Source organism: Globicephala melas, chromosome 9, assembly GCF_963455315.2.
Source record: "Globicephala melas chromosome 9, mGloMel1.2, whole genome shotgun sequence".
Classification (NCBI taxonomy): Eukaryota; Metazoa; Chordata; class Mammalia; order Artiodactyla; family Delphinidae; genus Globicephala; species Globicephala melas.
The window spans coordinates 60,562,708-60,590,615 of record NC_083322.1 but is presented as its reverse complement, the minus strand read 5'-3'; the positions used below and the strand labels follow the sequence as shown (position 1 = coordinate 60,590,615).

At 41.1% G+C, this 27,908-nt stretch overlaps 1 protein-coding gene across 1 annotated transcript in view; it reads left to right on the top strand.

Moving 5' to 3' along the window:
- The window catches only part of COL28A1 (collagen type XXVIII alpha 1 chain), a 159,246-nt gene that overhangs the window by 103,213 nt on the left and 28,125 nt on the right, over positions 1-27,908 (top strand). The window contains 1 exon segment of the mRNA XM_060305008.1: positions 27,488-27,552. Coding sequence (XP_060160991.1) covers positions 27,488-27,552 — 65 coding nt within the window.

Genomic DNA, 27,908 nt, shown 5'->3' with positions numbered 1-27,908 from the left:
TCAGTGCTTTTTCTCAACCACACATGTCTACTGATTGTATGGATGAATACAAGACTGTGGCTCTTTTGTCCCAAGGTGGCCTTGGCCATTTGGGTTCATAGCATAGGTCAGGAGGTTACATGATGCCACCATCTTGTCCCACATGAGCCTCCAGCACTGACATTTTCCCTAGATATGCCAGTAATCCTCAGATTAAGTCAGGAGAGAGAAGGGGTGGGGCTTGGTCTTGAGGGATTGCTTGACGTGTCAACTAGCCCTTGAAGGGCCAAGAGAGATGAAAAGAGAGGATGGGTCATCCAGGTTAAAAAGCCAAGTATGAGGACAGACAGAAACGGCTTCTCCCCCCACCCCCCTCTTCATTTCTACTCAGGAGCCGTGCTGGTAGAAATCCCAGTGTCTCCAAAGCTGACAAAGAGTGATGACTGCAGTGGTTCCATGGTCACAGAGCTAACAGATCAACTTCTGAGAATCCTGGGGCCCAGAAATGGAGGGAAACTTAGTCCCAATGACCTCTCCCCTCGATCTAGATTCTGATCTTAATGATCAGAATGGAAAGAGAATGGAAAGAGAATGAGCTTGAGAGCCACTCGGACCTCGGCCTGAATCTGAATCTGTCTAGTTGTGTAAGCTTAGACACCTTATTTATCTTTGTCGAACCTTAAAACGTACTCATCTTTAAAATGGGGATAATAAAGCCTATTTTACAAGGTGTTGTAAAGATAAAATTGTACAAAGTGCCTAGTACACAGTAGTGGATGCTCAACCAGAGCCTGGGCTATGGAGTCAACAGATTTGAATCATGGCTTCCTGAGTACTACACCTCTGCCTCAGTTTCCACATCTGAGGAATAATGATAGTGAGGATAATAATAGTACTATTTTCTAAAGTTGTTATGAGGAATAAATGAAATTAAATGAGACAGTATGTGTAATGTATCTAAAACAAGGTTTGACACATGGTTACATATGCAGTAAATGTTTGTAGTTATTCACATTATAATTTCTTCTTGCTTCCCTTCCCTTTCCACAAGTCCCTCTTATATTTTTCAGAATGAAGGCCCAGAATTTTGAAGTCATGTGATGTAATGCTCTAAAACATAAAACATTGGTTGCATTAAGTAGTGTAGGCCTGGCACCTGTACCAAAAAGACCACCAAATGTATAATGGGTCAAACACAGCAGAGGTTTCTGTTCACATGGCAGGCCAATGGGAGTCTTCCTAATTGGTGGGCAATTTTCTTCCACATAGAATTTCAGAGAACCTCAACTTCCATTTATGTTTCCTCCATTGGATGGGCCCCTTTACCACTTACACCCAGCAAGCAGAAAGGGGAGAGTGTGGAAGAGGCACACCTGCTTCTTAAGAGTCTTGGCCAAGAGGTGACACACATGACCTCTGCCCATGTTTTAGTGGCTAGAACTAGTCTCATGGAAAGGTAGTCTAACTGTGTGACCAGAAAGAAGGGGAACCAGGGGTTTGGTAAAGAGCTGGCAATTGCCATGCAAAATTTAACCTGCCTCCAGGAAAGATGGAAATTTAAAAGCTATATGTTATTCTGAAGTATGTTGGTGCTTGCAGAAGAAAACAGAAAACAAGACTGGTCTCCATGGCAGCTTCCAGAATGCCTGTCACTCTCCTGATACTGTTGGGCACAGTGATCTGGCTTACAAGGACTGGGTTCAGCTTTATCATTCTTTTTATCCTATCTTCAAAAAAAAATCCTCAGAGTCTTGCTATCTTATTTCAAGCAGCATCAGAAGTACCACTGGATAATTTAGAAATTGCCTTGAGTAGACAGGCTGAGTACCAACCAGCCAAAGAAGTAGAGCAGGCTTGGGGTTTAGTGAGACCAGGAAACAAACAAGAAATGCTCATTCTTGTCTTTGACAGAGCCAGGGCCAAAGGATGAGGGACACCTGAAACCTGGCAGGAGAGCTGTGGTCGAAAGGCTGGAGAGAGGCAGGGATGGCATCAGAGGAGGGAAGCAGAGCTGATACAATGAACCTCATATCAGGAGAGAGAGAAGCCAGTGATTAGGCTCAGGTAGAATAAGGGAAGGGTTGGAGTCCTAGGGGATTACATGGGATGCCAGTAGCATTGGAAACCAGCAGGGGTGTGATGACGGGTGAGTCAGCCCAGCTTGCACAGGGACAGCAAGCTGGGCTGACTGACCCAGCTTGCTGGGTGAGTTATGTAGTACTACGTCCTACAGTACTACATAATTTATAATTATGTGAACATGTAGCCATTTTAGATTGTTGTTTTTCTTTCCCTTTCCTTCCTCCCTGCCTCCTGCCCACCTGTTCATACCTATCTAATATACAAAGATGTAAATACTATATATGTATTTCTTTTCTTTCTGGTAACAGATATTGTCCATATAAAACCAAGTTTAGGGGCTTCCCTGGTGGCGCAGTGGTTGAGAGTCCGCCTGCCGATGCAGGGGACATGGGTTTGTGCCCCGGTCCGGGAAGATCCCACGTGCCACGGAGCGGCTGGGCCTGTGAGCCATGGCCTCGGAGCCTGTGCTCCGCAACGGGAGAGGCCACAACAGAGAGAGGCCCGTGTACCGCAAAGAGGGAAGAAAAAAAAAAAAACAAAACAAGTTGAGTAAAGGACATGGATAAATTACCCTTAGTTGCTGCTACCATCTTGATAGCCCATGAATTTCACTGTTGAAAATTTATAAAATGTATTTTATCTTTTTCCCACTTGTCAGTGCTTGGTTAGAAATAAGTTACTAGTATATATGTTTTCCCTTCTCTATTCAGCAAGGTAAGAGACATCTTTACTGCTCAGAGCTTTGAGCCTGGGGAGAGATCTAGGGCCATGTTATATTCTCTAAATTCCATGTGTTATCTTATGCAAGCCTCACCAGCCTATGAGGTAGGTTCTAGGAAACTAGGGCACAGAGATGTTAAGTCATGAACCAAGGTTACTCACAGCTACTCCTCCAGGCGGCCTCCCTGAAATAATCGTGTGTTGGGTAGTAATGAAGTCAAGGTAGATGTCAGAGAGAGGAAGAAGATCAGTTTAATACTTTCAAATTTAAATGCCACTCAAAATTTTTATTTGCACCTTGCGATGTAAAGTTGGCCCTTTGGGAGGTGAGATATATACTGTGGGGTCTTTTTTCTTGATAATCTAAAATTTTTTTAAAAGAAAGAAGCATAAAAACTGAGCACAGTTCTGTCTGAAGCCAGGGGTTGGACTTGGTGACCTTTTGAAATCAATCACCAGGCATAAGGCTAGGAATTACAGCAGGATCTATGCTGGCATGCGTAGCTGCTGTGGGGTGAAGCTGATATAACCACTATACTAGTCACACGTTCAAAGGCTTATCAAGTCCTTTCCGGTTTGGGTGGTTGAACGACATGCCCTTTTGTACTGCAAACCTCTGTGACAAGTCAGTGAGTGGCCAATTGGTCTGTAATCTAAACTTTATATTGCTTTTACAGACATCTTAAGAACTTTATAATTATTGGCTTTTTATTATCAGCGTCTTTGCTTATCTAGTTGCAGATATGACTTCTTATTTTAAATGTAACAAGTGAGGAGAAATGAGGTAAGTTACCTGTTCAAGATCACTCACAGAATCCCTAACAAAGCAAAGACTGTGGAGTCTATGGGTGTTGGTGGCTCAAACTGACAGGTGATCAACCTAACCCCAGAATAATCTCTTTCATCTTATGAAAAAGTCTTCAAACAATAATTCTTTAGAACTGCTTCTCACATTATCATAATGGAAATCATGGGTCCAGCTGGTGTGCACTCTGCCCTAGGAAACCAAGGGAAGAGCAAAGAGTACTGAAAGAGAGAAAAACAGGCAACAAAATTATCTGCCTCTAAGAGAGAGGGAATTAGGAAGAAAAAGGAGAAAGGGAAATAAAGAAAACTGGTTATGGTGAATTGAAATAAAGAAATTGGTTATGGTGAATTCTTTAAGATGCTAAATTGGAATTCTTTAGGATGCTATGGTTAATAATGCTTTTGGCCTTAAAGTTTCTACTACCTGAAATTAATGTAGTTACTGTCTTTTGGTTAAATTTTCCTGGTATTCTACTTTCATCCTTTTACTTCTGCCTTTTTGTATCCTCTTACTTTACATGCTTCCTTTAGACAACAAGTATTTGGATTTTTAAAACTCCAGTCTGACAATGTTTCTCTTTTGCCAGGAGCATTAATTCATTTACATTTAATGTAACTAGTGAACTTTTTTTTTTAAGATGTATTTATTATTTATTTAATTTATTTTTGGCTGCATCAGGTCTTAGTTGCGGCTTGTGGGATCTTCGTTGAGGCATGCGGGAACTTTAGTCGCGGCACGCTGGTTTCTCTCTAGTTGTGGCAGGTAAGCTTCTCTCTGGTTGTGGTGTGTAGGCTCCAGGGAGCATGGGCTCTGCAGCTGTGTCGTGCAGGTTCCAGAGCACATGGGCTCTGTAGTTTGCGGCACGAGGCCTCTCTAGCTGAGGCAAGCAAGCTCAGTACTTGTGGCGCACAGGCTTAGTTGTCCCGCGGCGTGTGGGATCTTAGTTCCCTGACCAGGGACTGAACCCACGTCCCCTGCATTGTAAGGCGGATTCTTTACCATCGGACCACCAGGGAAGTCCCACTAGTGAACTTTTAAAATTATTTCTACCCTCAAATTTCAAACTATTTGTCCCACTTATTCTATGTTTCTTTTTTTAAATCTTGTCTTTCAGTTTTAAAGATTTATTAATTTAACTGTTGCATTTTCCCCTTTACTTGTTAGGAATTTACACATTTTCTTCCTCTTTTTTCAATACTTACTCCTAAAAATATTCACATTTGCCTTATGAAATATCCATACCAACTTTCTGCTTACTACAATAACTTAGAACACTTTAATTCCATTTACCCCTACCTTACTATTATTATTGTGGTTTTATATTCTAATTAATTTTAAATCCTTCAAGACATTTTTATATGATTGCTGTTTATTTAGATTTATCCCCATATTTTCTAGTCTCTTCCTCTTTAATCCATCTTGTATCTCATACTGGAACCATTCTCCTTCTGCCTGACTTGGATTTTTCAGAATTTCCTTTGTTGGGAAATTCTACTAGTACAACCTCTCTCTATTTTTGTTTGCCTGAAACTAAATATATTTATTTCCCCTTAATATCTGCTTAAAATATATTTTTCTGAGTATAGAATTCTAGGTACACAGTTTTCCTCTCAGTGCATAGGAGATTTTCCCATCCTTTGGCGTCAACGTTACCTGTTGGTTTAGTTATTCCGTTGGGTAATTTGTCCTTTTCTCCCGTTGCGGAGCACAGGCTCCGGACGCGCAGGCTCCGGACGCGCAGGCTCAGCGGCCATGGCTCGCGGGCCCAGCCGCTCCGTGGCATGTGGGATCTTTCTGGACCAGGGCACGAACCCGTGTTCCCTGCATCGGCAGGCGGACTCTCAATCACTGCGCCACCAGGGAAGCCCCTCTCTATGGCTTTTAAGGGTTTCTCTTTTTATCTGGTGTTGGGCAGTTTCACTATGATGTATTTAGATGCAGATTTCTTTTTATTTATTTTGCTTGAGAGTTGTTAGAATTCCTGATTTTGTGGACTAGGATTTTTAAAATTATTTCTGAAATTCTCTGCCTTATCTTTCATTAAGTAATCTGAAGTAATCCGATCCAGTCTTCCCATCCCCTGCTGTTTCTGCCTTTCTGGAACTGCAACTGGTTAAACCTTTTCATTCTTGCCTCCTACGTATCAGTCCTTTCATATTTTCAATCTTGGCTTTCTGAGTTACATTATGGCTGATATTTTCCCAGTCTATTTTCCAGTCAACTAAATCTTTCTTCATCTGTGTTGAATTTGTTGTTTAACCAGTTCATTGAATTGTTAGCTTCAATTATGTATTTTATTTCTAGACGTTCTATTTGAGTTTTTTAAGTCCACATAATCATTCTATATAGATATTCTTTTAGAAAAAAAAATCCAGATTATATCCCCTCCTTGCTTAAAAAGCCTCTAAAGTCTTTCGATAATATTTTAAAAATTGAAAGAAGGAAAGAAAGAAAAAAAAGAGAAGGAAAGGAAAGAAAACCTCTAAAAGGCTGAATATGATCTGGATGCTTCTTACCTCTCTGATTTTATCTTGCATCTTCCTTTATCTCACTCAATACTATCAAGGCACTCTGGTTTTCTTTCTGTTTTCCAAAAACAAAGTTCATTCCTTCTGCAGGGCTTCTGCAACTGTTGTTTCTCCTACCTTGGCATTTGACATGGCTAGATTCTTCTCCTCATGTAAATCTTAGCTCAGATGTTATCTCCTTAGTGAGACCATGTCTGACCACACCATCCCATCCCTACCCCATTCTCAATCACTCCATAATACTGTCCCATTTTATTGTTTTCATAGCACTATTACCATCTGAAAATACTTGCTTCTTTGGTTACTTGTTTATTATCTGTCTTCTGGTAAAAGAAGCTCTTTGAGAGCAGGGACTTTATTTCTTTTTCTTTCTTTCTTTTTTTAATTGGAGTATACTTGCTTTACAATGTTGTGTTAGTTTCTGCTGTACAATGAAGTGAATCAGCTATATGTATACATATATCCCCTCCCTCTTGGACCTCCCTCCCACCCACCACCCCCATTCCACCTATCTAGGTCATCACAGAGGACCAAGCTGAGCTCCCTGTGCTGTACCACAGGTTCCCACTAGCTATCTATTTTACACATGGTAGTGTATTTATGTCAAACCTAATCTCCCAATTCATCCCACCCTCCTCTTCCCCCCATGTCTACACATCCATTCTCTACATCTACATCTCTATTCCTGCCCTGGAACTAGGTTCATCTGTACCACTTTTCTAGATTCCACATACATGCTTTAATATACGGTATTCGTTCCTCTCTTTCTGACTTACTTCACTCTGTATGACAGACTATAGGTCCATCCACGTCTCTACAAATGACCTAATTTCAATCCTTTTAATGGCTGAGTAATATTCCATTGTATATATGAACCACATCTTCTTTATCCATGCCTCTGTCAATGGGCATTTAGGTTGCTTCCATGTCCTGGCTATTGTAAATATAGCTGAAATGAACATTGTGGTACATGACTCTTTTTGAATTATGGTTTTCTCAGCGTCTATGCCCAGTATTGGGATTCCTGGGTCATGTGATAGCTCTATTTTTAGCTTTTTAAGGAACCTCCATACTGTTCTCCATAGTGGCTGTATCAATTTACATTCCCACCAACAGTGCAAGAGGGTTCCCTTTTCTCCACATCCTCTCCAGCATTTATTGTTTGTAGATTTTTTGATGAGAAGGAGACAAGATTATACAATGCAGAAAAGACAGCCTCTTCAATAAGTGGTGCTGGGAAAACTGGACAGCTACGTGTAAAAGAATGAAATTAGAACACTACCTAATACCATACACAAAAATAAACTCAAAATGGATTAAAGACCTAAATGTAAGACTGGATACCATAAAACCCTTAGAGGAAAACATAGGGAAAACACTCTTTGACATAAATCACAGCAAAATCTTTTTGACCCACCTCCTAGAGTAATGAAAATAAAAACAAAAATAAACAAGTGGGACCTATTTAAACTTAAAAGCATTTGCACAGCAAAGGAAACCATAAACAAGACGAAAAGACAACCCTTAGAATGGAAGAAAATATTTGCAAATGAAGCAACATTCAAAGGATTAATCTCCAGAATATACAAACAGTTCATGGAGTTCAATATCAAAAAAATAACCCAATCAAAAAATGGACAGAGGGAAATTGGGGGGATGGGGGGGTGGGAAGAGGGTGGTGGCGGTGGGATGAATTGGGAGATTGGGATTGACATACATACACTAATATGTATAAAATAGATAACTAATAAGAACCTGCTGTATAAAAAAATAAATAAATAAAATTAAATTTTTTAAAAAATGGACAGAAGACCTAAACAGACATTTCTCCAAAGAAGACATACAGAATTAGAACAAAAGATTTTACAATTTGTATGGAAACACAAAAGACCCCGAATAGCCAAAGCAATCCTGAGAAAGAAAAACAGAGCTGTAAAAATCAGGGGCTTTGTTTCTTTCATTCATCTCTAATTCCTTAGCATGCAGCAGAGTGTGTGGCATATAGTGATCACTTACTAAATATTTGTTTAATTAATGAACAAAGTAATGAATAATTGAATGAATGTTTGAAGGTTGTATAGTAGATGATGGTAAAGTTCCACCTGTAACCATATTGTCAACCCACAAAATACTTCATTTGGATATACTTTAGTTCAATAAACCATTCTTGAATTCCATCATTAACAGAACTCTAAACTTGTGAAATGATAAATTCTTTTCTAAATCCTAGTGCTTAATAGTGGAAGTACCTTACTCTTATAGGTTGTAAGAGTATACTGGTATACTTGGTGTATTTGGTTGGCCAAATAAGTAGAAGTTTACTCGGAAGTGCTGGATGTGGCTTTCTTGAAAGTATATCTTTGTGATCAAATTATCTATTACCACAATGCAACAGGATCACAATGAATGCTATAAAAGTAAATGTATTTGTTTGATATGAATAAAACTGTGAATATTATATCTGGTGGTTCTTTTGTATTCTCAGTGAGTTCTGCCCACTGATAACCAGAGTGTATGGTCAGTAAGTTCTCGATTGATCTGATCTGGGTCCTACTTTTAAAGACTCATATTAACACATTAAAGAGCTAAGGGGAAGAAACTTAATCCATCATTGCCTGTCACCAGACAGTCCAACTATTATGCAATATCATTACACTTTCCATGGTCCTCTTAAGTTAATAATTAAATTAGAAATAAATGAGAGACCCAGTGCTATTCAGTTGTTAGGTTTTCACACCTTTGTAGTTTTTGCCAGGAAGTATAAGCCTTAGAAATGGACGGATTTTCCTGTGAGTTCATAACTGAAGAGATGACATTTAAAGAGTAGTACTGGGCTTCCCTGGTGGCGCAGTGGTTGGGAGTCCGCCTACCAATGTGGAGGACGCGGGTTTGTGCCCCGGTCCGGGGGGATCCCACGTGCTGTGGAGTGGCTGGGCCCGTGGGCCATGGCCTCTGGGCCTGCGGTCCAGAGCCTGTGCTCTGTGGCGGGAGAGGCCGCAGTGGTGGGGGACCCGCATACCGCAAAAAATAAAAATAAAAAAAAAATAAGAGTAGTACTAACGCATTCATTATCAATTCCTATTCATTGGTGTAGAGACAGTGACCTTTTATAAATCTTATTTTTGGCATATGCAGTTACACCTTTAAATAGTGGCTCTTAAATTTCAAAGGAGAAAATAAATTTTTAATCTATTAGAATACTAGTCTTCTGAAAGTTCTCCAACTGGCTCCTGTTGGTTTTAAGTCAATAGTTCCCATTGTTATTATTATGCCAGTTTTAGAAAAAAATAAATCTTCCACAGACCTCAATCTGTCCTTCCTTCTTAAGTTACCTTACTGTGGTGATTTTGTAAAGCAAACAAGTTTGCTGTGTCTTCTTGTTACGTATATACTTAAGTAATAGTGCACACACACTCTGCCAGGATTGTGAAATGAGTAATGCTAATATGCCCTTCAAAATAGAATATTTTTGTTCTGCAAATAAGGAAAATAAGTTTACATACAAATTTTAAAATCAGATCTTCTTCCTGCTCAAAATTAAGGATACTGACTCTAATACTCAGTCTTGGCTAGTTGTACAAAATTTTATTTCAGTAGTTCATTCAGTAAGTGTTTATTGAATATACGTAAATATGCTGGCTCTATTCTAAGTGCTTGGGATGTATTATGCGCGAAAGAGACAAAGATTCCTGCATTTATGGAAACTGCATCCTACTGACAATAAATATAATAAATCAGTTATACAGTATGTTTGAAGATGAAAACTATTATGGCAAAAAAGGAGAGCAGGGTAAGGCGGATAGAGGGCTATGACGAAGTTTTAAGTGTATGGCCTCAGGAGAAGATAACATTTGAGCAGAGACCTGAAGGATGCGAGGGAGGGAGCCTTGTGGATTTCTGAGAGAAGCACATCCCAGGCAGAGAGAAGAGCTTGTGCAAAGGCCCTGTGGTAGCAGGAGGGTGCCTGGCATGTTTAAGGAAGAGCAAAGAGACTTCTGTGTCTGGAGATGAGGTCTAAGAGGTAACATCAATGAAGTTGGAGGAGGGCCTGATCAAGTATAGCCACACAGGCCCTTGGAAGGACTTTGGCTTTTACTCAGAATGAAGTGAGGAGCTATTTGCTAGGTTTTGACCAACAGCGTGATACGGTCTGACTGACTTTTAGAAAGAATAATGGTGACTGCAGGGCTGAGAATAGATGTAGTAGGACCAGGACCTGGATTGGACTAAGGAGGCTATTTAGGAATCCAGGCAATTATAAATGGTGTTTGAAAATCTAAGTTTTATAATCTAGTTATGTAAATTTAATTCCCTAGGAAAGAATTTATATCTAGTGGCCTGTGTCTGAAAACAGAAACGTGTAATAGGAAACATTCTGACAAAACTGATGCCAGATATGTAAATGTGACTGCAAATCTACCAACTGAATCTTGAGTTATTGAATCATACTGAACTATACTTTATATCTGGATTGTGGCACAAAAATAAAACATCCTAACCCTAGATACATATTTTCATTATGCATTTGGAGAGAACAAAGGTGGAATTTTCCTCTCCTCTTTTGCCTTTAGCTCTGCTCCCTTTCTCTCTCTCTTCAGTGTATGATAATTACATGCTGAGACATTACAGGTGAAATTGTGAGGTTTATAACATATATGTGACCGAAGTAACACTTGCTGTTACCTGACTTCCCTGCCAAAGTCCAGTAAAAGAGGTATCTGTCTTCTATTGCCCATTAGAAAACATCTGGATTGTACTCTTTAGTAAACTAAACCCTCATCCATGGTAAAGATGTGGATGTGAATATGTTATCCAAAATCTATTGATAGTTTATAATTTTTAAAACCTTTATGTATTTACATAACAGGAAGATAAATCTAAAGTGTTTTTAAACACATACCCAAAGAGATCAGCTTCAGAAATTAGCAAGACTGTATGATCCAGGCACCCAATCTTAAGTCTTCTCAACACCTTAGCTCCCAAAGATCTAGTCACACCGAAAGACTTTCAGTTCTCTGCGAAATCTGTGTTCCCTGGCCCCAGGTCTTTTGCATGTACTGTTCCCTTTTCTTGGGGAGATCCTTTTACCCCCCACTTCAGCAGGCTCACTCTTACTCATATGTCAGGCACATATGAGGTAGCACTTCCTCCAGAAGTCCTCCCTGTTTGTTTTGTTTTGTTTTGTTTTGTTTTTTGGCCGCATCATGCAGCTTGTGGGATCTTAGTTCCCTGACCAGGGATTGAACTCTTGCCCCCTGCAGTGGAAGCGTGAGTCCCAGCCACTGGACCATTAGGGAATTCCCCCTCCCTGTCTTCTTTTTTTTTGTGGTACGCGGGCCTCTCACTCCTGTGGCCTCTCCCGTTGCGGAGCACAGGCTCCGGACGCGCAGGCTCAGCGGCCATGCCTCACGGGCCCAGCCGCTCCACAACATGTGGGATCTTCCCGGACCAGGGCACGAACCCGTGTCCCCTGCATCGGCAGGTGGACTCTCAACCACTGCGCCACCAGGGAAGCCCCTCCCTGTCTTCTTAATTCTGTGTTCCCTTTGTGTTTCCACTGGGTAACCCCCATGATAGCACTTCTCATATTCTATCATAGGTGCTTGTTTTCTTATCTAACCACAAGACTGTGAGCTATGTAAGATGGCGAATGTCTTGTGTCTTTTGGTTTTTGGTATCCTGAGCACCCAACAAATGCCTGGTGCATATTAGGTATCTAATAAAAAACGAGTCCTGTCTATAGCCTTCCTCAACATTTATCATCTTGCCTATTTCCAGAGCATTCACTTAATAAATATTAGTCAGCATCTACCATGTGCTGGGCACTGACCTAAGTGCAGGGGACAGAAGTGACTGTGAGGCTAAGTAAAACACCTATGCATGGAGATTAGATTCTATAGACTTTCCATCTACCAAAAAGAAACTCTGTGTAATTTAAAAAGAGATCAAAACATGCAGTGGAGAAGAAAATAGGGACCAGTGGATTGGGTCTGTGGGCTTTTTATCTTATAAAGGATAAGATGACTTTCTTTAATATTTTGACTTGATAGTTATTTCACCCACAGTGAAAACTCCATGTCTACAGAGTCTGATTCTATAAACCTCTTTATAAAGCACATTTCCTTCAGTCTGAGACATCCACTACATACATTCTCTCACATGCTATCTAAGTAGCGAAATGTATTTGTGTTGAAAGCATTGGGTTAAAGATTTGTATAGGAGATGGATCTGGGAACTAGGGAGACTGAAGCATATTTCACACCTCAAGGAGAGCCCATTTTTTCTGAGCCATAGAATACCTGTATTTATAATTTACCACTTCTCATTGCATAAGATAGTGGCATTGCAAACAGCCTTGACAAGAAGAAGCAAAATGTCCTCAAGTTTAACCCTGGTTACTTTGCTGGTGAAATCATGAACTGCAACTCAATCCTAATAACGGCAGCCAATGTGGAAAACAGCTTCCCAGAGTTGTCAGCTGTATTGATAGTAGATTCTAAAGTATGAATTAAAGGGACAAAAGACACAGGGCGACACTTCTCCGACTGGGAGAATCCCTTTACCACCTGCTTTTGCTTCTTTTGTCAAAACACTCCCTTCCTGGCTATGCTCTCTGTCCTTCTTCACTGTGCATCCCTAGCCCTTGACATTCCACGCTGCATGTTGAAAAATGGGATAGAAGCTCAGGCAGTGGGTAGAAGGAATTTTAAGCATTCTTACTTAGGGATTTGGGATAAGAACCCAAGCCTGGCATACTCAAAGAACATCAGTGACAGGATGACTGGAATGCAGTGAGTCATGAGGTGTGATGAGAAGCCAGTGGAGAGCTCTGCATAGAGGAGTAACCTGATATAAATCATGTTCTGGCAGCATGTGGGAAGTAGACTGTGCTGGTACAAAGACAAATTAAAAGTTGGGATAGGAAGATATTGCCAAAGTGCAGGTAAGAGATGGTGCTGGTTTAGCCCCGGGTGGTAGTGGTGGAAATGGGAAGGGATTCCACCACTGGAATTGGTAAACTGGATTCTGGATTGGATGTGGGATGTAAATTAAAGGAGTCAAGGATGACTAAGATTTTGGGCCTGAACAACTGAAAGGACAGAGTTGTCACTTTCTGAGATGGTACAGACTATAGGAAAATGGGGATGGATAGGTATGGAAAAAATAGCTCACAGAGTCTGAAATTTTGATTTGGACATGAAAAGCGAAACCTCCATCAGAGCTTTTAAGTAAGTATTTGGGGATGGAAATCTAGAGTTTGGAGGAGAGATCAATACAGGAGATACACATTTGACTCAACAATATATAATACAGGAGATACACATTTGACTCAACAATATATAGATAATATTTAATGTCTTGAGAGTGGATGAGTACATGTGGGGAGTGAATGCACATTGAAAAGAGAAGTGGGCCCTGGGCCCTTCAGCAAAAGGAGGTTTTTATAACGAAAAGGACTCAGCAGGGGAGACCGCGAAGTAGTAGCCAGTAGGTAGAGAACCAAGAGGAGGTGGATCCTGGAAGCCAGGTGAAGTGTCTCAAGAAGGAGAGCATTGTCAGCTACCTTTGGTGCTGCCGATGGGATGAGAGCTGAAAAGTGATCATTAGATTTGACAACATGGAAGTCACTGGTGATCTTGACAAGAACTGTGAGTGTAACACACACACGTATTCATGCATACAGAGAGAGAGAATAAAATACAGGGGGAAAATCTTAACAACTGATGAATCTGGGCGAAAAAAATATGGGAAATATTTGCATGATTATTGCAATTTTTCTGTAAGTTTGAAATTATTTTAAAATAAAATGTTTTAAAAGTGATCATGGTGAGAAAGGAAGTGAAGACAGAACATACAGGCAACACTTTTGAAAAGGGAAACATAGAAATAAGACTGATAGAGGGAGTGAAGTGTGTGATTAAGGAAGTTTTTTTAAAGGTGGGAGATATTATGGTATGTTGTATGCTGATGGGAAAGACCTAGTGAACAAGGAAATATTCATGATGCCAAAGAGGAAGTAGTTGTTAGAGGCACTGCCCTTGATCTTCTGAATTAGAAGGGCTTTTCCTCGTCCTCCTCCCATCCATCACAAGAATCTGTTCTACAGCATTCTCAAGGGCATCTGGCCATCCAGACTCTGGGCATGCTAGGGAGTAGAAGCAGCTTTTTTCCTTTCTTGTATGTTTTCCAATGACCTTGTAACAAATTCGAAAATCTTTGTTACCTTTTAAAATGAAACTTACGCATCCTTGTATCAAATCCAAAGACCTCACAATTACTCAAAGTTGTGAAAGTCTCCCTCTTTCCCCTTCAGTCCTACCCTGTAAAGGTTGCCTCTGTTTGCAGTTTGGGGGTGTAGCTTCCACATTTTCAACTAGATTGCAAAAACACACACATATACAGCACAGCAACCTTTAAAAATCATTCTATACATAATTTCCCCAACTCGCTCACCCTACCCGCTTCCGCATCTCAGTTACTAGAGCAAGCATGGCCCTTCAAATCAATACATAAAGTTTTACTATATTTTTAACAGCTACATAATAGTCCAATACGTGGGTGTAACATAACATAATTTATTTATATGTTTCCCTTGAGAACATTCTTGTATTTTCCCATACTTGTACTGGTATTAAATATTTCCATTTCACTATATACATTTTTTTTTTCTTTTTTAATTTTTTTTTATTTTTTGCGGTACGCGGGCCTCTCACTGCTGGGGCCTCTCCCGTTGCGGAGCACAGGCTCCAGACACGCAGGCTCAGCGGCCATGCCTCACGGGCCCAGCCGCTCCGCGGCATGTGGGATCTTCCCAAACCGGGGCACGAACCCGTGTCCCCTGCATCAGCAGACGGACTCTCAACCACTGTGCCACCAGGGAAGCCCCATTTCACTATATTTTGAAAGGCTTTTTCTATAGCTATAATTGGTAGACCTTTCTTCTTTATGTTGGACTGAAACCTGCCGACCTGTGAATTTTTCTGCTGCTGCTAATCCCTTGATGTGGTTTTCAACTTCACTGCGAGCACGAGTCTAGGCTTATAAAAATTTGTGAATATAATTTCATTATACCATATTTGTCTCTTTTACTGTTAAATGTTAACTCAAGTGTTTTCTTCCTTTAGCCTTGAAGCAAGCATGATGCAATTAAAGCCTGAGTTAACTTTGTTAATAACAGAATTTTCTTAAAAGATATGTTTTTATAGGAGACTGTGACTTTGTTTTCACAATATTTCATTTTGTTTCTTGGCCTCAGATATGCCACCCACATCTGTGTGTTCCGTGGTATAGCAAGGACAACTCTTAGGTTGTCATTAAGCAGCTTATGAAGACAGTCTAGAAGAGTTTTACAGGGAAAAATCAAGAGAAAAATTTCCATATATGAGTACTTCTGCCCCTCTGAAACTTGCATCTGAATTGTCAGGAATAGTTACTACCATGCTAAGTTGAAAGCAATGAGAAAGGAAAACAGGGCATATAAATGAATGGGGTTGAGGACAGCCTATAGGAATTATTAACCATAAGCCTCCATTGTACTTTTATTCTTTCAACTTTTTAAAATTAACGTAATTTTCTTTATTTTCTTGAAAAACAGACTTGGATATATTTATCATTTCCATTTTTTAAAACACATCATTATTTTCAGCTATTTCAGTTTTTAATTTTTTTATTGTGAGTACACTTAACATGACATCTACTCAAACTTTTAAGTGTACAACACAGTATTGTTAGCTCTAGGCATGATGTTTACGACAGATCTCTAGGACTTATTCATCTCGCATAACTGGGACTTTATACCCATTGTCTCCTCATTTCCCCCTCCCCTGAGCCCCTGGCGACTACCATTCTACTCTGCTTCTGTGAGTTTGACTATTTTCGTTATCTCATATAAGTACAATCACGCAGTATTGTATTAGTATGTATTGTATTGTATTAGTATTAGTATTTCACTTAGCCCTCCTATGTTCACTGCAGCACTACTCACAATAGCCAAGACATGGAAACAACCTAAATGCCCATTGAGGGATGAATGAATTAAGAAGATGTGGTATAAACATCTAATAGATTCCTAATCACGGCCCGCACAAAAGAAGGAAATCTGCCATATGTGACAACGAGGACCAACCTGGAGGACATTATGCTAAGTGAAATAAACCTATAATACTCTTGTTTAAAGAATTCATAGGACTTTATATTACTCCTTTAATCCCCGTAGGATATCCAGAAAGAGACACATAGATGAGCAAGTACTGTGAATCCTCTGGTGAAAGAAATACTCTAAGAGGGCAATTAGCTGTTAGTCCTTTCTGTGCTTTTTATTCCTGGTAAAGAATAACCAGCTTATAGAATGCTACTGTCTTTCAGTAGCTGTCATCCTGATAGGCATGTAACATGTAACACACATCTCAACTACCAGCGTTTAAAAGCAATCTATGTCCATGATGGCTTTTCAGTGCCAGTGTCAACCATACCTCCAGAATTTCTCGGTGGGAGGGGCAGCAATTTAAGTGTCAGGGAGGCCAGGGGCCTGATCTGGAAGGGTGCTGGCATAGCAGGCAGTCTGCTTACAGTGGGTTGGAGGTCAGCGGTGTGGCTGGAGATCACGGGATGAAGTGTGGGTGTAATCCACCCCTGGGTCTTTTTTTTTGGGTGCACCACACAAGTTAATGGGTCTCACCAAACCTACTGATAGGAAATAACTTAGGCCTAAGGGAAGGCCTGGCTTAATGTCACATTGGTATATTCTTTTCGATATAATTAAACATGTAATGTGTAGTCTAAACGCATTTCCCTTTCCCCAGAATCATATGAAGATCATTTTTTTTTACCAGGCTTCACACCTAAAAGTGTGACAGTTAAGAGACATTCATTGTGACAGCTGGAACTGCTCCCTTCTGCTTATGTATAAAGCTGCCTGCTGTACTTCTCTGTTCACTTAACAGAAAAGACTCTCACCCTACATTTTCCTCTTGATGTTTCTGAAGGCTGTGCATACTGAAGTTAGGTAAATCTAACCAGCATCTTCCCTTTGGCTGTCTGTTCAAGGAAGCATGGCTTATATATTTTGATAACTTTGGAATTTCTAGGTTTATGCCTCATGAAGACTGTTTGGCTTTTCCATTCCTTTTTCTTTATGGCCCCAATCCCAGGGGATTTGGACAGGCAGTAGCACCAGCTTTTAGGAGGAAGTAGTTACCTGTTTGTGTGAGATGTTTGGGTGTTGGGGTGATCTGGGCCCAATCAATGGTCCAGAAACATTAACTGAATATCTGCTTTGTGCCAGGCAATGGTTTAGACACTAGGGGTAAAATGACACCCAATATATGGCCAAACAGTATGGGGGGACCAGAAATAGATCTATATGAGTTAAGGTTAAGATGAGATAAAGCCTGCAGAGAAATAGGCTACAAAACAGGGGAAGCCAGACTGTGAAGATCCTTCATGGCTGAGCTGAAGAACTTCAGTTGGAGTCTATCAATCAGTGATTCTCAAAGCACGGCCGCCAACCAGCTCTATCAGCATCACCTAGACATGCAAGTTCTTAGGCCCCACGTAGACCTAATGAAGTGGTAACTCTGAGAGTAGATCCCCATAGCCCTTGTGTTAACCAGCTCTACAGATATTTCTGATGTACACCGAACTTTGAGAACCACTGCTCTGATGATAGAAAGGCCTGGAAGCGTTTGTTTATTTTAACAGCTCACTTTTATGGTGATATAATTCACATGCCATGCAAGTCACTTGTTTAAAGTATACAATTCAATGATTTTTAGGATTTTCACAGAATTGTGTAACTAGCAATGCAACCTAATTTTAGGACATTATCATCATCCACCAAAGAAACCCCGTACCTCATAGTAGTCACTCTCCATTCCCTTCCCACTAAACCTCTAGTCCCAGGCAACCACTAATGTACTTTCTGTCTCCATGGATTTGCCTATTACAGACATTTCACATAAATGGAATCACATAACATGTGGTCTTTTGTGGCTGGCTTCTTTCATGTAGCATAATGTTTTCAAGGGCCATCCATGTTGTATCAGAACTTCCTTTTTATGGCCAAATAATACTGCATTGTATGGATATACCACATTTTGTTTATCCATTTGTCTTCTGTTGAACATTTGTCTTGTTTCCACTTTTTGGCTATCGTAAATAATTCTGTTATGAACATCCGTGGGCACATTTTTATGTTTTCCTTTCTCTTGGGTATAAAACGTGGAAGAGTTTTAAGAACAGGTGTGACACAGCCAGTTGAATGTTTTAGTATATTTGTTATTTAATTTGGAACAATGCTTCTCATTCTTTTGCCTCCATACCATTCACATGTCCAGAACACTCCATCAGCAACTATTCTCACTGTTCCCTTTTTAGGTAGTGGTGTGAGGGTAGGAGGTGGATTGTGTAGTTGGAAATATGCTCCTCCCATTGCATCCTCTGGGTCTCCTGTAGCATCTCCTCCCCCTGCCCCACAGTTGAGAATCTCTGGTATAGAGGCATAGGAGCAGAAATAAAGACATGGATTAAGAAGCTATTGTAACAGTTTAGTCCACAGGTGATGTGCATCTGAGCCAGGGCAAGTTTAGAAGGGATGGACTTGTTGAATCTGAACCATCATCCTTAGTGACTCATAGCCTTCTGCCAATTTCCAACTATGCTGCAAAGGCAAAGTCGTACACTGACTTCCCTTTGGTGTGAAATATTTTTCAGCACTGCTTTCTCTCCTGGAGAGAGAAAAGCCATAGAAGAGCATCACTTCTCAGAGAACAGTCTTTGCCTGCAAAATCCAAAGCCACCCTGGGCGCAGCTCACAGCCTCCTCATTTCAATGTTCGAATTTTCACCTTCTGACAACTTGAAATACAAATGATTTCTGAGCCAAATTATTTCTTGGTAATTTAATGCAAAATGTTCTGTGTTGTGATCTGATCTGCTAAAGGTGGGAGGAACCATAAGATTCCTATCTGTGATAGTTTCTTATGGCTGCTGTAACAAACTACTTCAAATTCAGTGATTTAATACAATACCAATTTATTCTTTTTCAGTGCTGGAGCTCAGAAGTCTAAAATGAATCTTACGGGGCTACAGTCAAGGCATTGACAGGGAGTCCAGAAACTGGGGGTGGGGGCTGGATTCTATTTCCTTTTGGCTTTACCAGAGTCTGGGGCCACATTCTTTGTATTCCTTGGTTTATGGCCCCTTCCTCTATCTTCAAAGCCAGTGGTTTACATCTTCTCTCTCCGCCTCTGTTTTGCTGTTTCAATCAACCAGACCTTCTTCTCTTCTGCCAGCTAAGTCTCTCTCTGCTTCTCTTTTGTAAGACTATGTGCGACTGCACTTAGGACCCACCCAGATAGTTCAAGATAATCTCCCCACCCAAGATCCTTAACTTAGTCACATCTGCCAAAACCTTTTCTCCCCTAAGCAAGATAACATTCACAGGTTTCAGGCATTAGGCCCTGCATGGCTTTGGCGGCCATTATTCAGCCTACCTCAGTATTAAATCAGCACACTGCTGCTTCTGGGTCAATTCTTGTGTGTTAATGAAGGGATATATGGCAAAGAGAAGAGTCATTTGAAAGCATATACCATTTCCTGGAATCCTTTCATTCAGCAAACACAGGGACTGAACACTGGGCCAGGAGGCCCGGAAGCAGGAGGCTCCATGTCCTGCTGCTGTGGTAGCCGCTGTGGTGGTACAGGCCAGCATTCCCACTGAGCCTGCACCCTCGCAGCCCGGCTGGAGCAGCCTGTGCAGTCAGCAGAAGCCTTCTTCAATGAGTCGCTGTGGTTTTCTGACTTGTGGCAAACTCCTCACCTGCTTTGTTCAACTGTCTCCCGGGCTAGTGCCACAGGACATATAAATAAAGTCGACCTGCTTATAAACAATGGGTTGGCCCAAAAGTTCGTCCGGGTTTTCGGTACCATCTTATAGAAAGCCTGAGTGAGCTTTTTGGCCAACCCAGTACCTCCTTTGGTTGACCCACAAGAGGAAATCTCTGCTGGCACTTTTCCATGCATCTCTACTTTGTTATCTCTTTGCCACATGGATCCCAAATGCTCATCATGAAATTTACCGAGGTACCCATGGGGGTTTGTGAGGCTCAACAAGACAGAGATTAGGATGCATGGTCTCTAGGCAACTTCTACCAAAGAGATGGCTCGCCTCCACAAGACAAGCTGGCCTGTCTCTAGCTCAGGGCGATATGCAGGGCCCTGGAATTAGTACCTCAGAGGGTGGGAAGATAAGTAAGATGAAGTGCTTCAATTTTGGGAGTTTAAGATAAGCAGGGCAGAAAGGATACGAGCATCCAAACCTGTACTGAGACAGGCTACAGGCGAGGGGTAGGTAGATCTGGGGGAATTACTCTTGACTGGGGGGAGGGCGAGTCAGGGAAGACTCCTGGGACTTGCCCACAGATGGGATGAACGTGTTCTGGGAGCACAGATTAGGTCAGAACGGAAAAAGAACCCCAAGCCTGGAAGACTGAGAGGTGAGTGAAAGAGGGAAAGCCAGGAAGAAAGGCAGACGTGGCGAAGGAGAGTTTCTGTATTTGACAGTTTTGGTTCCGAAATGGCCAGCAGGAGGAATGGTCTAGAGAGCAGATATCATGTTACGTCTGGAGCTTAGAGACCGGGATAAGACTGGCGATTAGAGAACTGGGGGTTATCCCCAGAGGGTCACCATGGATGTGGACAGGAATAAGGGTCCGAGGCAAACATCTGCCTTGAGGGCACAGAGAGCACCGTGAGAGACACCGGAGTTCTAAAACACAAACCGACGATGACACAAACCAACCACGAGAAACTCAGGAGGGAAACCAGCAGGTTGCACCATGGAGATGGCCAGCAAAGGGAGCATCCAGAGTCCCCTCTCTCTAGCAGAGGAGCTGCCATAAAGCCGACCTTGTCATTTTGTATTTATCATTTGTGGTCAAGTGTATTCAAATGCCATGCAAGATATTCATGAAATGTGGCAGGTTTTACGGATGGCTATTTAGGCAGGAGGACAGGATAAGTCAATTTATGCAACTGAATCCAGCTGATGAAAACCTTCTAAGCTATGATGCTCTTTGCACTGTGACCTATCAATGTATTTAATTCTAGATTTTATGCTAAGAACCACCTTGTTACTGGAAAACGGGACTAAATTCTGTGAGTTGGATAGAACATCCTAACGGTTAGCACACGTGTCCATGAAACAATCAGAGTCCCGTGAAGTGGCTTGGCTTTTGCTGAAATTATTTGCAAATATTCACGTTGCTACTTGTTTCATTACTTTATCATCTGCTGGTAGTTATAAACAGAAAAGTGGAAGTAGGGACTAAAAGTTTAAGAAAAATGACTGGGGGGAAATATGGCCAAATCGAGCACATTTGGCTATGACTGTTGTGAGCTGAACTAGGCCACTATGGACATTCACAATTTGTCAGATTCTTTTCAGTGACTGTCGGTAGTCTCTGAAGATTAGAAGTCAGCAGGAGTGACCTGCCTTCTCCTAGACAAACTTCCTGTTAGGTGCCATGCTTCAGTTAAAGCAAGTTTCAGACAGAATTCTACCCTATGTTCAGCTACTTATTAACAAGTAGGCACAAAAACACGTACTGAAAACTGGGTCCAAATTCCATTCTGTCTCTTTAAGTACTTTAACAAGTACTTTGCCTAAAATGATCCCTCTGAGGCAATGACAACAATGTTCTTATGATGGGACCAACTAACCTCTTAATCAGATCAGGTGACAGGACTTTTTTTTTTTTTTTTTTTTTTTTTTTTTTGCGGTACGCGGGCCTCTCACTGCTGTGGCCTCTCCCATTGCGGAGCACAGGCTCCGGACGCGCAGGCTCAGCAGCCATGGCTCACGGACCCAGCCGCTCCACGGCATGTGGGATCTTCCCGGACCGGGGCACGAACCCGTGTCCCCTGCATAGGCAGGTGGACTCTCAACCACTGTGCCACCAGGGATTCTTTATTATGGGATGAGGGTAAGAGGCACCTGTTCTGAATGAGTTCTAGAATTTAGGGTACTCTACCAGAAGCATTCATGGGGGTGTGGGCCCACCTGGCTATTATACCTGACTTACAACAGAGGAAAGGGCCTATACGACACTTCCAGCTACCACACGTCTTGAACGCCCCTTTTTTCCCCCAGGGATAAATTGTTTCTATCATCCTTGTGGAGCCAATTCAGATAGCAAGAGTCGAGTCACCTGTCTTTGAAGTGTGGACTACTGATTACAGTATTTCAAGTGTTCACTCAGCACCCCTAGAGTGTAAATTAACTTGCACATACACACATTCATGGTACTGTTTAAACTGAATTACATTAAGGTAAATTACAAAAAAAAAATTATAATAATTAACTTTCTTTTTGCACGAATATGGAAAAAGCCACTGTGGTAAGCTGAATAATGGCCCCTAAAAATGTTCACGTCCTAATTCTTAGAATTTGTGAATATTACCTTACATGGCAGAAGGAAGGTTGCAGATGTGATTAAGTTAGGTATTTTGAGATGGGAAGATTATCCTGGATTATTTGTAGGCCCTACATTTAATCATGAGTGTCCTTATAAAGGGGGAGACAGAGGGAGAAGAGACTGTGGAAGAGGCGATGTGATGATGGAATCAGAGGTGATGAAGGGGAGGAAGATGGAGGAAGGGGCCACCAGCTAAAGAACACAGGTGACCCCTGGAAGCTGAGGAAATCAGGGGAAACGGCTGCTCCCCTCAGTGTGTCCAGGGGAAACCAGCCTTACCAACACCTCGACTTTAGCCTAGTGAAACTGATCTGGACTTCTAACTTCCAGAACTGTCTGAGAACAAATTTATGTCATTTTAAGCCACTAAATTTGTGGTCATTCATTATAGGGGCAATAGGAAATGAATGTAGTCATCAATATTAATATTAGTAGCATCTTGGTCCAGCTCATGGAAACTTCCATGGGAGCTGTTTTGAAAACCCTTGCCATACATGGCTGACAGTTCTTGGGTTATTAAAAAAGACGCTGCCCTGAGGGCCATAGAGAGAGGACCTTTAGTGTCTAAATGTCCGGGCCCAGGATTCATTCCTGCAGGCTTTAGTCTGTTTCCTTCCCTCAGCTGCCATGGATTGTCATCTGTGCCCTAAAGGTTTGCTTCACTTCCCCTAGCTGTTTTGATTTTTGTCCCATGGGGGCTTCGGGCCTTCCCCTGGGAGGCTGCTGCCTCCCTCCCCTAAGTCTGCCCCACTAGGGAAACTTCGGGACTTGCCCTGTCCCCAGTCTCTCTCTTGAGCACTGGTGAGGTCCCAGAAGAGAGTGGATGGGTGGGTATGAATTTGCCTTGTGCCTGGAGCTCCCAGGAGTTTTGTCTTCTCCAAGTAGCCCACACTCAGCAATTTGTTAAGAATTTTAGCTGAATTCTTCTTATTAGCTTGTATGACATCTGTCATCACCAGCAGGTAAGTGCCCATGTCCTGTCTCTCCTTGGAGGAGCCTGTGTTTCCTTAGATTTTGTGTAAGCTGGTGGCTCTGCAACCACAGCTCTATGGTAGATTCAAGGAAAGTTGCGATTTCATAGATTAGTTAGCAACTTTGGTGAGGTTTTAAGAATAAAAGCAGCCTAGTTTTCTACATCCTAAGAGGAAGCCAGACATCCATTTTATATTTTTTGGCTCATCTATGAATTTGATTTTTTTCCTTATAGCACCTTACTGAGAAAACATTTGGAAAGAAACACTGTTGTTTCCTGACGTACCGGTAATACGCACGTCACACAAATCTATTAAAATATTCAGGTAGTTGTGCATTACCCTTAGAACTCTCTCTCCCAGAGAATAAGCAATCATCTGCAAAATTAAAATGATCACAACTTTAGCAGAAAAGATCTAAGACTGAGATATAGTGGTTAAGAAGCTGGGTTTGAAATGTGGACTTAATTATATATCTTCAGATAGACAGGTTCTTTTGTGCAGTGGCTTCCGACCCATCCTGAAATCATTGCCTATCATTTTCCTGAGACTTGTAAGGAAAAAAATCTGATTGGATAGTATTCACCTCTGCCAAGCCAAGGCATGGACTTACTTGCTAAAGGCTTTCAGCCAGATAGTCTACTTAAGAAGCCTTCAAGTATTTTGAAGGGAAACTGGTGATTAAAAAGAAAAAAAAGAAAAAGCCTTTATTATAGGGAAATCCAGCTGCCTGGAATAAGTACAATGTTAACAATTATATATAAAATGTCTATATTATGAAGTAATGCAAAATAAATTCCTGAACATGGAGCTGATTCTAACATGATAATTGGCTATTCTGAGGCTTTCCCCCCCAGGGCATGGCAATGAAGCCACAGTAGCTTTTAACTTCACAAGAAAATTGTGTCATTTCTCAAAAGCACCTAGTCAGTCATAAACATTTATTGAACATGCTCTAGATTAGCTGCTGTGGGAATCTAAAAGGTTGTAAAATAAATAATTATTCTGAATAATTGTCAGAAAGGTATCAAGTTCTTTCTGAACCCACTTTTTCTAAATATATAATCCCCAGTGGTAATTCACCATCACGCCATAGTCCCAGCCCCTTTGTTTTTCACACTATTCTGTCCTTTGGGGTTGGAACAAAGCCAGCTACAGATTTCTCCCAAGAACCTCTAATCTCCCCGACACCTGGCTAGGAACCCTCCTGACCCCGCAACTCAGGTACCCGTGCTCTCAAGCATAGCCTTGACAACCCCAAACCACCTTTCAACCAGGGACCTGGTTGGTTGAATGAAGATGTCCTTATTCCCCTCCACAAAAAATCTGAGATCGCTAATTTATGCCGAAGTGTCATTTACTGATACATCTTTCTTCAGAGGATACCTTCCTTGTAATTTTTGTTTTTAATTTACTTTTGAATGAGAACAGAGAATGGCAGCATCTCAGGCAGGAATCTTCATCGCACTCTGTGGGCTGGCTACCTAATCTGTATGACAGGCTAGTCTGTATGTAGACAGACCCTTCTATCTTTCATATTCAGGATGAGGCTGCAGATCACTCTTGGTAGAGCATGTTTTCCAGTAAGTGTAATGAGGTTGGGCTGTGTTACCCATATATTCCCACCTATTCCTCTTCATTACGCCTGTGTTGGCAGTGCAATCTTTAGAAACAGAACAGATTTTTCTCCTCTGCTTTGTCCTGCTTGAATCTCCAGCTTGGAATCAGAGTGTCGCTTTACTGTTTGGGGCTTACTTAACTGGCTCTAATCCCTATCCAAGTTTCTGGGGCTCCAGGTTTCCTGGGGACTGTTCTGTAAAGTGAATAGAGCAGACCAATGATCCCGGCCTGTCTCCTCTAACCAGCTAAGCACCTAAGGGGCACTCCTTCTTCAGGGGGGAGTCTCCTTGGATAGACCTGAGACATCTGTGCACATCACTGCATAAATATTCACTATGAGCCCTCTATGCTAGAGCGTTGTGTTTGGCTCAAGTGTTAACAGGGTGAAAAAGACATTCAGTAAATGAGTTCTCTGCAATCTGACCACAGTAAAGAACTAGCTATGAGACCTCTGGAGCTTAAATGAGGAGGCAAACCTACACCCCGCTACCTGCCGTCCATTTAGAAATACTACATGACAGAGATGAAAAGGGCCTCAGAGTTTAGCCAAGCCAGCTTGGCTAGGGGATAGGGATGGATGCAGGAAGAACTGAGCACTTCATTTACCAACAAGAGAATCTCCACTTATATTCATTTTATTTTGTACTCTACTGTATAAGATTTGTTACAATGAAAGAGTTCTCTCCTAGGGATGTGTGCAAAGATATATACAAGACTATTTGCTGAAGCATTATTTGTAATAGGGAAATACTGGAAACAATCTAAATGCCCATCACTAGGATAATGTAGTCTAGTTATTTAATGGAATGCTGTAGAGCAGAGAAAATTAACAAACTAGAACTACATATATGTACACAGATAAATTTCAAATAGATAGTGTTGAGATTTAAAATACAAATTAGATGCATAAATGTATCGATTATTTGAAGTTTAAATATAAAAAACAATATTGTGCATTGTTTTAGAATATACACGTGTAGTTAAAGCATACAAACGGAGATATGAGTGTTGCATATCAATTTCAGAGAGAGGTTTCCTCTCTCCTTCAGGGAAGGGGATTAGGTACATTGGGGATTTCAATGGTATCTGTACTATTTAAGTTTTTAATATGGTGTTATATCAGTGTTTGTCTTTTTCCATATAAAATTTTGTGTCTGAAATATTTCACTATAACACTTTTAAAAAGAAACGGTTCTGTTTTTAAAAAGCTTGAAAGCCAATGAGCTACAACAAGGGGCTCAGGAATGCTGATACTTGAAGTTACAATGGTCTCCAAGCAACCCTCTGTGGCCCCTTCCAGGAGTGACCTTCTAAAGCCCATCCTGCCTCTGGAGCCTTGGATCTCCAGCCTTTGCAAGCCTATGGCAAAATGCATATTATACCCCTACCTCCATCTTTGATTCTCATTAAGTTGGTCTGAGGTTTTTATTGAGCGTACCAGTGATTCTAGTGGGCATGGTCAGGATACCTTTGAGAAAGATGCTAAAGGTAAGCAAATCAAATCCCGGGAGCCCATGGTCCTTCAAACCTTCGCCACAGACTCATTGCTAATAATGATCTAAAGTAGGGGTTGCTGATCCAAGCAGCATCAGCGCTATGACTTTTGTATACTTGTTAGTGATTATTCCTGTTTCATGTTCAACATCATGAACACCTTTTAAACCTGTGTGGCTTTGAAGATGGGGGTACAGGAATGGCAGATAATGTTAAGATATGATGGGAAAGTTAAAAACAAGTACTGAAAGGAAAAGATTTTTATTTTCCAAATTTAGGAGGTATTGAATTTAGATAAATGGATTTACGTTGCTACAAATGATCAGGTATGGAACAAAGAGTGTACGGTGAATTATATAAACACTCCTTGGCATTAATTGGGGAGAGATGCTGTTAAATCCTCTTGTACTCCATTATTAAGATAATACATACTTTCAACATATCAAAAATATAGAAAATGTAAAGAAGATTATAAAAATTACCAGTAATATCATGACTGAAATATCAGTAACAGCTGCTTGTTACTTGTGAACCGGTTGATGTCAAGTTCACAGTTTGAAATTGGCAAAGGCGGAAGTATTTACACCACAGAAACAGACAAATGCTATAAACCAACTCCCTCACTTCCACCCCAGATAAGTAGTTAAATTTTTACTACCAAAGTATTGAGCCCATCTGACTTATATGTGTATTTCCTCCCAAATTTAGATAATGCAGTTTTGAAAGTGCAGATGTATATCAGACCGAAAGTATATTCTGAGGAATATCTTGGGAAATTAACAGGAGCATCCCTTTCACATATTGAGTGCAGGGGGAGCAAGGACCTCAAGGCTTCCTGGGGCCAAAGGGCATGACAGGCCATGGCCTCCCCGGCAGGACCTAAGAGAAATGCTTAGGTTTAGGATCTCAGTAGCTTAACTTGAACTCTGGAAGAGCTCTCATGCACTTGACACTCTTCTCCTTAACAAAGCTCAGAGGAAAAAAATCCATTTCAGAGTGAATGCGTATGTATTTCTTTTCCTAACTACAAACATGTTTACTTTATGAAATCTCATTTTCTTCAAACTCAAAAGCCAGATGATAAGGAATAAATCCTTACAACTACCATGAAGAAGATACCAGATAACTCAGGTGTTAACCTGTATAACAGTTGAAGTTCCTCAAGGCAGTGAGCTAATTGGAGGGCATCTCATGGTCTCCTCACCTTGAGGTCCCGAGTTCATCATGAATTA